We start from the raw sequence: 13,210 nt of genomic DNA on the forward strand, positions 1-13,210 counted from the left end.
GCAATCCATGAGCGTCCTCTTCCTTTAGTAGGCGGGAAAAATCCCATAGGAGTCTGCTGAAGATGATGCTTGTAGACCACACGCAGACACCGCAGGGCTTTTCGGGCGGCTTTTCGGTAGGTGTCTGGGAAGCGAAAGCCAGTGGTGGAGATGAACCAGGGGTCCACGTCAAGGTAGCGGGCGCTTTTTCCCACAAAGATCATCATGTCGCACCGAAGAGTGCCCCTGGAGTCGTACTCCCGGTAGACGTACTCTGGTGGGTCCACCACTCCGACGCGTTCCAGGCTGAGTAGCAATAACTTAGGAAGGCCGGGCTCTGCGTGGCAGATTCCGCCACTCCATCCATTGTCAGCCATCTAGAACATGGTAATAATCAGCGGTGAGTGTTTGTGTGAAAAAGGATTAAGCAAGGAAAGTCCTAATGTGGAAAGACTCGAAAAAGGTCTCGGTCCTAGGGTCACGTCCTACGGCCAACCTACGGCTCTGATACCACCTGAAGCGTCCCCTCATAAGAGAAGACTTAAATGTGATACAAATATCAGTCCCAGGAGGCTGATAACACATTTATTACATCAGATGGTACATCACCGTACAACTCTACACGGTAATGGGCAATGAAGCGCAACTATCGTGAGGATAACAACTAAAACCCACATAACGATATTAACTACGAAGAGGTCATTAGAGTCTTGCGCCATACAGAGCTCCCTGCGGGTGACCCTATCCACAGGCATTAATGATCAAAGTTTAACTTTGAAGACAGCATTAAAACAAAATATACATTATGCTCTTGGAAGGAGGTAGTAAAATCTACATCTAAATCTAAACGATTGATCCCAACCATAGCAATTGGAGATTTCTACTATTCCCCGAAAATTGTTTGCCCAGTCAATGATCAAAGATTTTAGCCTTGATGGGATGGTTGGGAAGCAACTTGATTTCTTCATTGATAGCATTCTTGGCATACCTCATCGCACAAGCATCTTTACGGTCATACTCAATGCCAGCAACAATATTGTTGAGAGAGGAAAGGTACCGGATGCCAAAACCCAAGCCGCCATATATAGAATTAGCCTTATTAGCATGGAAACTGATGTCAAGCTTCTGGAGCTTGGGCATGGCCCCTTCCTCAAATGCCACACCAGGCCCAAACCTTTGATGGAAGCGCAAGTATGTGATGCAATGGAACCCGCTGCGGCTGATAGTTAGTCCATCTCTTGGGATCGACTTCACAGATAGGTGTAGGACAAGAAGGGCAGGCAAGCGTTGGAGAACATGAACTACATCTTCCTTCTCCAGCAGTTTGACACGGAACTCCAAGTGAGTGAGGTCAAGAAGCAGCAATGGATCAATCCACTTTGGGAACCTGGAGAAACAGCGGGAGCTACCTTCCATCACAAACTTTTGGAGGCGATGTGGGGAAGGGCGCCATGAATGATCTGCAAAGCAATCCACATTGCCATCCTTGTTGACAATATAGAGAGATCGGAGGTTGTGCTCCCCCAGCTTGCATAGTGATGAGAGCAAAGCAACCTTTCTAAGTTCTCGGTCCTGAACGCCGCAACGCGAATGCTTGAAGGCTACTCGAAGCTCCCTCAGCTGCCTCAGATTTTGTATGTCTTGACAGAAATTTTTCGAGGAATCGCAGACATCAAGCTCAGAAAGCTCCTGAAGAGCTTCCATTTTACCGAACCCATCCGGTAGTAGGAGGTCATAGCCTACAAGATGCACCAACCGTTTGAGCTGAATAATTTCTCGTGGCAGTTCTTTGATCCTTGTTCCTCTTACATCAAGCGACTGCAAAAACTCTAGCTTCCCGATTTGGGATGGGAGCTTGTCCACATTTGTCTTCCGGAGCCCCAGATATCTCAAATGGAATAGACTGCCAATGTTCTCTAGATGTTCATTCTTCAAAGCTTCACATCCTTCTAGATCTAACACCCGAAGAACCTGTAGGTCCAAAAGAGAGGGCATCCAGCTAGCTGCAGCGAAGAGATGAATCGAACGGGCATGGGACAAATTCAAGACTTCTATTGATACTCCCCCTGCTTGCTCTTGCTTATCCCGGAAAGAGAGCCTTCTGATCTTATTGCCATGTGGAGAAGATAGATCCTGACTATCCAATATAGATGCAAAATTTTCTTCAATGGTCCGGTTGATGATGAAGTGGAGTACTATATCATGGACTCGGCATGCACTTGCCTTCACACCATAGTCCATGAACAATGGTTGGACCAAACTCCTATTCATGAGCTCATTAAAGTAAGACTCTCCTACTTCCTCCAAAGTGTATCCCTCTCTCTCCACGACAAATCCTTCGGCTATCCATTTCCATACCAAGTAATCTTTGTGAATCGTACAATCTTCTGGAAATATACTCAGGTACAATAAGCAAGTCTTCAGATTACATGGTAGATCATGGTAACTGAGCGACAATACCCTGTCTATTACTTCCAGCTCTTTGTCTTTGTCATGTATAGAACCGATAGAATCCCGAACTCTCTCCCATTCTTCCTTTCTTCTTGGTTTGCTAGCTAACAAGCAAGCTATAGTAATTATGGCCAGTGGCAAACCATCACATTTATGTAGTATGTCATTCATAATCATCTTAAACTGATCAGGGAAGTGAGCCTCGGCACTGAATGCCCTTTTGAGAAATAAAATTTCAGAATCATGTCTATTAAGAGGCTTTATTTGATAGACAAAGTCCTCATCTGGAGTGCAGCAAAATTCAGCTAGGCTTTTGATGCGTGTTGTCATGATTATTCTACTTCCATGTGTATTTTTAGGAAGAGCACACTGGATGATTTCCCATGATGATTTGCTCCAGATGTCATCAATTACAATAAGGTACCTATTGAGCAGAAGGTAAAACATTATAAAGGTTGTGCAACTAAAAACACAAGAAAGTTCATATTTGCATATGCTTTTTACTACCTACATGTGTATACGTCAATTTTACTCTCTTATGTAAAGATGGCTATGACTATTCGGTGCAATTCAGTTTTCCTAGTTGAATTATATTTTTCATGTTCTATTAATTTCAAACCCAAAAACCAACTCAATAAAGTAACATGGTATGGATTAAAAAGTAGTCAAAAGACAAGTCAAAATAACAAATTTTGTACCAAGAAAAAGGTTAATATACCAGGCAGCTCCTGATAGTGTTACAAAAGCATAATAGAAATGCTAGGGATGCGCACAGGAGATCAAGAGAGACATGAGAAAAGAAACCTGTTGTTTTGAAGATGTCCTCTTAGTCGGTCAATGAGCTGTCTTTCACTACTTGATCTTAGCAGCTGATCTTTATCTGATCTTCCACCACTGATTTCAATTTGCAATAGCAACTCCCTCAGGATGTTGGTCATGTCAGGCCTTTGTGATACAGGCACAAAAGCTGTGTAGAAGAACTCATCTTTGATTTTCTTGTACACATGATTAGCAAGGGTAGTTTTCCCAGAACCTCCAGATCCAACAATGGCAACAATTCTACACCGCTCCATTGGTCTTTCCTTACCAATGAACCGATTGATGAGTTCATCGCTAGGGCCCTCAATTCCCACAAGTTTTTCAAACTCCACATATAGAGCGGGCAATCTAGGATCAACCTCTATATGTGTGGAAGCACCAGTGCCCTCATCGATCTTGTACCTTATCTGTCGCTCGTACACTTCATTGACGAGGACTTGAAGTTCCTGGATTTGCTTGGCAAATTGACGGCGATGGTGTAGCTTCTTCAGTTTTTGAATGTACCTGCGGACGATCCTCTTGACTCCGGTGGCGTTTTCAGCTGGTTCGTGGTAGACATGGTAGGTGAAGAGGTCTATGCGGTCCTCTATGTCGTAGGCCAGCTCGCGCACCTCCTTCATCCAGGCCTTTACCTGCACGTCCGGACTCTCCATGAGCGCGTACTTCCCCAGCACGACGTTGATGGCGATCAGCTCCTTGGTGAGGGACTCCAGCTTCTTCCTCGCGCCTTTGAGCTTTGCACACTCCTCCATGAGCTTGATGAGCTTGCCGATGAGAGGGCTCATCACCCCCGTCAAGGCACTCACCATCATCTTCTCTCCAACTGCGGTCATCTCCGCCCAAGCCTCGCCTCGCAATAATCAATCTGCTGGTAGAGATTGACAAGGGATCTTGAGGCTTCCTGGCTTCCTGCTACCTTCTTCTCCTAGCTAGGTGAGTAGCGACTGGAGAACAGGTTTAGACTTCAAACTTTCCCCTTCATCCTTTTGTCCCTCAGTAATTCAGGAGTAATATACACGCCTCACCATAATCAGGACCTTCAGTCCTTCACAGACAAGTGGGCTCAATGTGCTAGCAGAAAATCAAGGGCCCCCATGTGAGACAGAGGCAAGCTTTAAATTCGGCAAAATTCTATTGGACGCACGTCCTTTCTGAAAAGAGAAGCAAGGCATAACAATATAGCTTTAGCTGGTGATACTTTCCTGAGTCGTGACCCTTTTCGGTGTCGCCACGAAATTCCATGTCTCCAAGACTCCAAGAGACGAAAGAAGTTGCTGCGAAACCATAGCGTGCTTTCGGTGGTACTTTTTCCTGAAGCTGCGTGGGTGTGCTCTGTTTCAGCTATCCTTTTCTCTGCTTCCGGGCTCTGTTTTCTCACTTGGAAGTGTCTGGCAGCTGGCTCCATTTGGCGGACCCAGAAATGGCTCCTATTCAGCCATCCTCTTTCTTGACCTGACCACTGACTCACTCATAGGGCTTGTAGGCATTACATGGGTTGGACCCGGGCTGCAGCCCCCAGCTCAGGCCCTAGATCCGCCCGTTCGTTTGTGCCCCCGCCTTTGGTAAATTGGTAGCAAGTTCGGCATGCATGTAGCCGGACTTGCACAGCTGTAGCATGCTTCGTAAGCATTTGTTTTTGTGTATTTTTTTATTAACAATCTTGAGTGTTGAAACTGTCGTATCGTTTTTAGGGGTCTTTTTCCGGCCATATGGATCACAGGATCGAAGATCATGGTCCGAAAACCATTTTCATTGAAGAACTCGAAATCCTAAAAATGCAAAACGCAGCTCAAATGGATGGTGGTAGGAAATTTCAACATGATAAGACTTTCAGAGAAGAAAAACAACAGATTAACATAAGAGCCCTTTTGGATCAGAGCATTTGAGGCTAGAATTAAAACAGGACAAAATGAACCACCATGTTCGTTGTCAAGGCCTAGAAATTGTCATATTAATCAAAGAAAAAGAGAACTACCAAAAATCGTTGATCATGGTGCGTCCTGATTATAATTGTGTAGATATGTTGTTAGAGCATCTGCAGCAGATTAACTAAACCCTATCACTTATGTAGTTTCTATCTCCCTCACTAATAACACTTTTTCGTTTTTAAAGATGTAGGACCGAAAAGGCAACCCAGAGGGGGATGAATGTGAGCCTCACAAAATTCTTTCCTCGAGAACGGGCCTATATCCCAAACGCAACCGCAAAGCTCAACACACAAGCAGAAGCAATAAACTCACAACGAAACACTCAAATCAACACTAGACAGAGAGCACCGACTAATGCGCTGAGGCACAGGGCCAAGCACCGCAACAATCGGTGACGGGCGGAGAAACCAAAGCTAGCGAAAAACTCTCTGTGAAGTCACCACCGGTCTATCCGGTGGACACCAGGCGCTCCACCGGATCAGTCGGTGTGAAGTGGACAGAGATAGACACGGGCGAAAACTCTCTGGAACGAGCAGACAACACACACCGATTGATACGGTGGTCACAGAGGCACACCATCGTATGTGTCGATGTCGGGCGGAGAAACCTAGGGCTGTGTTTAGATCCGTAAAATGGTGGTAAAAAGAGTCATATCGGACACTGTAGTACAATATAGCACTTTTCGTTTGTTTGTGGTAATTGTTGTCCTACCATAACCTAACTAGGCTCAAAAGATTCGTCTCGTCGTGTACATCAAAACTATATAATTAGTTTTTTATTTACCTATATTTAATGCTTCATATATGAGGCAAGAGATTTGATGTGATAGGTGAATAGTGAAGTTTGGAGAGAGAAATTTTGGAACTAAACACAGCTCTAGCGCGAGACAAAAACTCTCTGGAACGCACAGACAGGCCGCACCGACTGATCCGGTGAGGATGAACAGCCTCACCGTATGAATCGGTGTGAGGGGAAGCAACAAGACGAGCGGAAAACCTCTCTGGAAGCGCGCACTGTCACAATCAACAAAACCACCGGATGAATCGGTGCTGCTACAAGAGCAAAGCGCTCAGCTAGCACCGACAGATCTGCCGCCCCTCCTGAGCTTCACTGTATGAATCGATGAATTCAACGAGGGCAAGAACACAGGTGGCGCACCGATTGATGCGGTGCTCTCTGCGCATGCCACCGTATGAATTGGTGCGCATGAAAACCCCAACTCACGCAACGGTTTGAGATGAAACTTGGTGGGGAGGTGTAATACCCCAAGGGCAAATAGATCCTAGAAGATCGTGTCCCCAAACTAAACATCTCATGCGGAATCGAAGATCTGAGCCAAGAACACCAAGAACTCAGGGTAAAGAGAAGAACTTCAAATCCGAGATAAATCTATGGATTTGTGGGTTAAATATCACGGAGAAATTGGTCACAAGGAACCTATGAGTGATCCCCACAAAGAAATCCCGCTGGAAACAACCTCAAATCCGATGAAAAATCAAAGAAAAATACCCCAAAATTTCAGAAAAAAAAACGCACGGGAAAGAGAGATTAGTACAAGATTTAGGGAACGAAATCTTTACTCAATCATGAAAGATTCTGTACACAAGAGGTCTAGCCTCCTCCCTTCATCCACCCTCTAAAGATGAGGAGGATTAAGAAGTGGAGGTGCTAAGCACCTTCTCCTCTCAACTCACCTCTCTTTAAGCACTTGGCTAGCCTCTTCAAAATGATTAGGGTTCAGAATTGATGCCCTCCTATGGCAGCCAACTCTATATATAGAGAGTCTATGAAATGGCCTGATGAAATACTAAACTACCCCTAGTGTAGGAAAATAAGATACATGCCCACGAGGGGTATTTTGGACCAACTCCAGGAATGTTGATCGGACACCCACGCCGTCTTCATGACTTCGCTTCGCCTCGACGCAAGCTTCGTGATGCCGCCACGTGTCGTCCCTCCCGAAACTTCCGGCCGCCTTGAACTCCCCACCGGACGCCGTATGCCCATTTTCCCATAAGCCTTTCAACGACGCACCGGGCTTCCCCGCGTTTTGAGGCCAAAACCGGAAAACCCGCCGCCTGTTGGTTTTTCTGGCTCAACCAACAAACCCGCTTGCTTGCCGTTCCATGCACCGTGTGACTCGCCCAGTGTTCCATCTTGCATTTTCTCAGTCCCTCGATCCAAGTCTACTTGTCCTTCACCTCCTCGGTGGCCATCCCAGCAACAGACCTTTCACACTTGATCTTCACCTGCACAGACACCAACCTGAATAGCCACTACACCTGCATGTACTAACTCAAGACAAACGTCAGTCCACACCACATTATCAATTACTCATCACTCAGAAAGCGATCTTCCTGATCGTTCGAACCCATCCCAGGTTCTCAGAAGATAACAGCTACAGCAGACTACCAAAAACCTCTCTACATCGGATTGGTAATTTACTAGAGCATCTCTGATCACCAAAAAGACAATTTTTTAGTATTGAGGAAGAGGATATGGGAAGGCCTGTTGAGAACCTGGGAAGGGTTCGAATGACCGGTGAGGGTCACTTCCCAGTGTGATGAGTGATTGCTGCTGGTGAGTGGAGTAGAGGCGTTGTGGCGCCACTGGCGAGGGCGCGAGGCGGAGGTGGCTGCGGCGGCGGCCGGGGAAAGGAGGCGAGGCAAGGCGAGGTCGCGAGGGGTGGAGCCGGTGGTGTTCGCAGGCTGTTATGGGTTGTAACTCTCGGGCTGAAAAGCTTTTGGCCCCTCCGACCGAACTGTTTGCTGAGAGGCGCCAAGACTGAACTGGGAGCTGGCAACAAGCGAAATCGAGGCTACCTTATTCCGGCCATCTTGCCGTGCCCCCTGACGCGGGCCACGTTGCCCAAAATTCGCGACCGTCCGACCGCGGGGGATCCAGCGGTCCTTGGACTGCCACCGGCATGTGCAGTTTTGCAGAAAAGCCCTTCAATTTTTTATTAATTTGGTTTCGAACCTAGAAAGGTCCCCCGTGAACAGTAAATACATGCGATTTTCTTGCGTCGTAGACCCTGCGTCTCAAAATATTTGTGCACCAAGAAGAGAAAATTGGAAAAACGTGGCGCTTTTGCAGAAAACCGCTTGCCTGACGTTCTTGAAAAAAGCCCCCTAACGCCCGCCCGCCGCCCCTCCCGTTCTTATTCTCTCCCCCTTCTCTCTCCCCTCCCTCCTGGCGCCGCACCGCGCCGCCGCCCTCCTTCCCCCCACGCCGCCGCGGTGCCGCCCACCCTCTCCCTCTTCCCCGCGGCTCGTCCTCGCCGCCCGCCCGCGGCCTGAACCGCCCCCTCCCGTTTTTCTCCTCATCCTCCTCTCTCTTCCGTGCCCCCTCGCCGGTCGCCGGGACCCACCCCAGCGGCGGCGCGACCCTCCCCGGCCAGATCCGGCTGGCGGCCTGCACCCTCAACCTTCCCCCAGCGCGAATCCGACGCGGGAGAAGGCGAACCGGCCGCGGCGGTAGCGATAAATCGGCGCGGGCGGTGTGGGCGTTGACCAGTGTGCGCGGCTTCCTTCTTCGGCGGCTTCCTCAGCTGCCATGGCAGGCAGTCCGAGCACGGGGCACCCGGCCGGCGCAAGGCGCGCCCCCAGTGCCTCCTATGCCTCGCGCGCGAGCAGCCGGCCGCCCCTGCCCTCCGGCACCACCGCCACCGCTTCGCCGCGCCGCGGCCTTGGGCCTTCTTCTCCCTCTCCCTCTCCGGACCCTACTCTGGACGCCTGGTCTTCCTACGAGCTCCCTCGTTTCTCAGCCTGCTCCACGACCTAGCACCAACCCAAACCCTAGGGAGTCCGGTGAAGCTCCTGCAGCCCCGATGCCCTCTTTCCCAGCGCCTGCGCCGCCCCTCGCCCCGTCAGCCGGCGCCTCGCCCGTACCCCGACGCCGCCTTGCCAGGCCGCTGCCTTTGAGCACGGCCACGACGTCACCCGCTGCTGCCAGGTTCCTCCGTCCTTCAGAACTTCACGAAAATATGGTCCTCTCTATATGACTTCCCCCAAATTGAGTTCATTCTTGCTCTGAGTTTGCCATTCCCCCTTCCACCTTGTCGAATTGAATCATGGCGTGTTGACTCATCTTGTGTTTTTAGTAGATGAGAAGGGAGAGGATCAGCTAGAGGATGAAGATGCAACAAGTTATCAATTGGTGGTTTCTAAATGTGGCTTTTGGAATTCTGATCAATTTTGCTGTCCTGTGGCCTTAGTTCCTCTCAATGAAACTTGCAACTGCGAATCAACTTGACTTCACTTACCTGCGGACCCTCCTGCAAAAAAATGTGAGTTTTAAATTCCTCTTTTGAACATGTCTTGTGATGGTTCACCAAACGACTACTTACTTACATGCCGCTATGAAATATTTAGATGTTCCAAGCTTAAGTTTAATGATTTGATTGTGCAGAATATGTTATTTTTTATTTAACAAATTGGAGAAAGCATAGTTCCAATAACTCGATTAGCACTTATCCTTGAAATCTGCTCCACCAACCCACAACATTAATTAATTAGTTCTGTACCTTAAGTGGACATAGCAATAATTTTATAATGGTTCAAATCTAATAACTCTGTTGTTTCTCTGCTGCCTAAGGTGCATATACAATTTTGTGGCTTGCGAGCACATCTTAGTTTTGCTCTCTAAGAATTCTATTAAAAGAATCAGATTGAGAAGCAGTGGTCCGAGGGATATAAATCTCTGAATGGAGTTATAAAAAGGGGCATTGGGCCTCTTATGTTTGACCCTTTATAATTACTCAACTATTGCTGCACCAAACCATACAAGTTGGAGTTGCTGCATAATCTGGTTCACATGGTTCATTTTTAATTTCGTTCTCTTAATCCTACTGCCTGTTGTTTACATGTAGTGCTGTACATTGCGTCTATGCAATCCCAACTTTGGCTCTCTCCCCCCTTTTTTTTTTGACAGAAAACTTTGCTCTCTTTGTTTCTAGCTAATAGTTGTAAAGGCTAGATTCAGATTAAGGTTTCTGATTTATTTTTTTGATACATATTGTTTTCTCTATTAAGATAAACCCAACTGCAGATTATGGTAGTCTTAGTGGACTTGTGATCCAAATGTCTGGGTGACCCCGAAGACTTCTTTTTGGCCACGGAGACCTTTCCTAAAATGCCAACATGAAATGTTCTGTACACCAAATAGAATTTTCCATTAGTTGTCTACCTAATAACTCTTGAGACAACTGTAACTCATTTATCTTATTTATTTAAGAGAGATGTTTGATTTCTATTTCGGAGCATGTTTTTTAATTATTAATGATGCAATAAAACATATATCATGCATGCCTTCGTCTTTCTCCACCGTTATATCCAAGTAGGCTTCCTATACCTTGATTCATCATGATAATAGAAAATATAGCATGCAAACTTCAATATTCCAACCTTCTGTAGCATCAGAAAACTGGAATATGTCAACTTCATTGCGCAGTTACAAGCTGAACCCACCAAGTTGATGTCAGTGGGTCCTATCCTAACATGTTGCCTCCAGTCCGAACTCCAAAATATGATGTCTGAATGCGGTTAAACCTTTGTCATTTATACTGTCCCTGTTGGGGCAGAGGCTGATGAACATACTGCTCATTCTTCTTGAATGCAGGTATTTTTTCACCAGATAATACAATTTCCAAGAATACCTAGATCATCAATCAAGGCACTGGTACTGTACTTAAACTTCTTTGAATTGAGCTGTTCCAAATCAGATATTGTGGACTCCTAATTATCTTTGTATGCAATACTAGAAGATTCTGTTACTAAAATAAGGTGTTTTAGGACTGTAAGATTAGGTCCTCTTAGAGTTTTGAATCAATAACCACAAGAAAAGTTTAGAGAAAAAACAAGATAATATCATAGTAGAAAAGGATAGTTTACTTTATAGTTAGTACTTCACTAGCTACACACTTGTTTTATTTTCTTTTTGCAGTATGGAATAGCGGAGAAAAAGCAACCAGAAATGGCATATAGTGACAATAGTTAACCTATACTCAAATAAAATTGCATATACGATCTAAAGTTTCAGTAACTACTTGTTATTTTACACAGGTTAATATGCAGTCAATTCATGGTTTTGAAATGGGGGCCGGAGCACTAAGAAGCTGGGCGGAAATCATCATGCATGGAACATTTAATTCTTTGTATTATTCCTAACAATTTATTCTGACTTTTATTTAGGTTGTAAAGGTTGGTTGAAGCTGGGTTCTTACAAGGGAAAGTTATCTGACAATGTTATCAGTTATCACGAGCTTGGTTTTCATGGTAGTTCTAAAGTACTTCGAGATGGGAGATTTTTTCTTTCTGAACATTGATATTCTCTAATTGTAAATATTCTCCAATGTCTGAACCAGAAATTTCATGGACAATCCAAATAATAGCTTCTTTGTACTTCTGCATTTGCTTTATCCGGAGCAACTTGCAGAAGTATAGAGCAAAAGTGTATTGTGCTTCTTCCAGTTCCAAGTGAGCAAACAGTCCAGCACTGGTGGCCGGGAGTGGTAGTCTTTCAGTGCTATTTTTTTTTAAAAAAATAACTTCCTTCAATGCATCATCTGCCTTCATTCTTTGGAACATTGCCATAAGATAGTGTCGTTGTTTGGTCTTGCATGCTTGTGTTGGTTTTGCATGCTTGAAGTAGGTTCATGTAAGCAGATCCTTCTCTCCTTTCCCTTTTAATTTTTCAGTTATTTTAAATCTCCAAAATAAGGTCTGTAAATTCTGGTATTGTCAAGTTTCTTTCCTTTTCTTTTTACTGATGCCGTACAGTTCTTTTCCCAACCGAGATCCAAATGTAACTTTGAATTTTTATGGTTAATAAAAAAGTTTCTTGTTTGCAAAATAGAATGATCATTTTATTTTTCACAAATATATTTTCAGCCAATGAGGAAAAATGGTGCGCCGGAGGCGCGCCGCGGACTCTAGTCTCTATAATCGAAACCTGAGCCAAGCTCAGCCAATCCATTAGGCCACGTCGCCTGCTATTCTCGGCTATCGGGTCCCACGAGGGCGTCGCCTGCTATTCTTGGCTATCGGGTCCCACGAGGGTGCAAATGCGGGCAGCGTCGCGTAGACTCCTGCTGCCGCCGCCATGCCTCGCTTGTTGTGGCCCGTGCCGGCCTAGCTCCTTCTCCGCCCGTGCCGGTCTAGCTCCTTCTCCGCCCACACCAGCCCAACACGTCGCCGCCACCTCAGCACCCTCGCACCCTGCCCCGGGAGAAGCCTGCCCGTTCTCCCTAAGCCCGTGTCGGCCGCCACCCCTCACCTCCGCCTGCGCCACACCTTGCTACCGGCCGGCTCGCCCTCGGCGGTGGCCTCTGATCCTCACCATGGCGCCGAGACCGAGCCCGCTCGCTCCGCCTCACCCCTGCCTCCCGCCTGCTCCTCCTCTGCCTGCGACGGTGGCCAACTCCAGCGACCCCACCCGCGGAGCTCGCCCGGGTCATGGAGCTCCAGCACCCAACGTCGGCGGGACCGGTGGGTTCCAACCGCGCCGGGCTCCACTACGCCTGGTGCCATTTTCCCAGGCAGCCTCACCTTACCCGGACTCGTCTGGCCGCGGAGCGGTCTCCGGCCCGACCCGGCAGCCCTCGCATGCGCCATCTCCACCGAGGCGATGCAAGTGGCGCGGGGCTCTCGGCGGCTAGGCTTGGGCACTTAAAACCGAAAAACCGAAACCGAACCCGAACCGAACCAAATAAATCGAATTGTCGGTCTATTCGGTTTTCGGTTTCGGTTCCTAAAATCAAATTGTTCGGGTTTCGGTGTCGGGTTCGGTTCCGGCCTCTTGGAACCCGAATAGACTCAAAGAACCGAAATGTAGATGAACCCCCCAAGAGGCCAGGAGCAACCGAGCACCCCAGCCCAGCAAACTCGGCCCAAGGCCTGCTCCACGCCAGTACACCACCGCGTCCCATAACCCTAGCGTGCTGCCCCTCGCTCCCTCCCATCCCCGCGCTGGCGCCGCCGCGCCCCGCCGCCCCCGGTCCCTCCCATCCTCGCGCCGGCGCCGCCGTGTCCCGC

The 13,210-nt window shown here is 47.5% G+C and overlaps 1 protein-coding gene and 1 long non-coding RNA gene across 2 annotated transcripts; one reads left to right on the plus strand and one right to left on the minus strand.

Annotated features, from left to right (window-relative positions):
- Positions 1-737: 737 nt before the first annotated feature.
- Positions 738-5,858, minus strand: LOC120709265 (disease resistance protein RGA5-like). Its single transcript, XM_039994819.1, has 2 exons — positions 3,235-5,858; positions 738-2,854 (listed from the first exon to the last, which is right to left on the minus strand). The coding sequence occupies exons 1-2, from the start codon at positions 4,080-4,082 to the stop codon at positions 889-891; spliced, it is 2,814 nt and encodes a 937-aa protein (XP_039850753.1). The 5' UTR covers positions 4,083-5,858; the 3' UTR covers positions 738-888.
- Positions 5,859-8,353: 2,495 nt separating this feature from the next.
- LOC120709271 lies at positions 8,354-11,646 on the plus strand. Its single transcript, XR_005689624.1, has 2 exons — positions 8,354-9,465; positions 10,797-11,646. It is a non-coding gene; the product is annotated as an uncharacterized LOC120709271 (long non-coding RNA).
- The last annotated feature ends 1,564 nt before the right edge of the window (positions 11,647-13,210 follow it).

This window comes from Panicum virgatum, chromosome 1K (assembly GCF_016808335.1).
Source record: "Panicum virgatum strain AP13 chromosome 1K, P.virgatum_v5, whole genome shotgun sequence".
Taxonomy (NCBI): domain Eukaryota; kingdom Viridiplantae; phylum Streptophyta; class Magnoliopsida; order Poales; family Poaceae; genus Panicum; species Panicum virgatum.

Bases quoted from the DNA above. Each gene is read 5' to 3' on its own strand.
- LOC120709265 (XM_039994819.1), bottom strand. From the start codon at position 4,082: ATGACCGCAGTTGGAGAGAAGATGATGGTGAGTGCCTTGACGGGGGTG. The intron at 2,855-3,234 runs GTTTCTTTTCTC...TCTGCTCAATAG, and splicing joins GGACATCTTCAAAACAACAG to GTACCTTATTGTAATTGATG.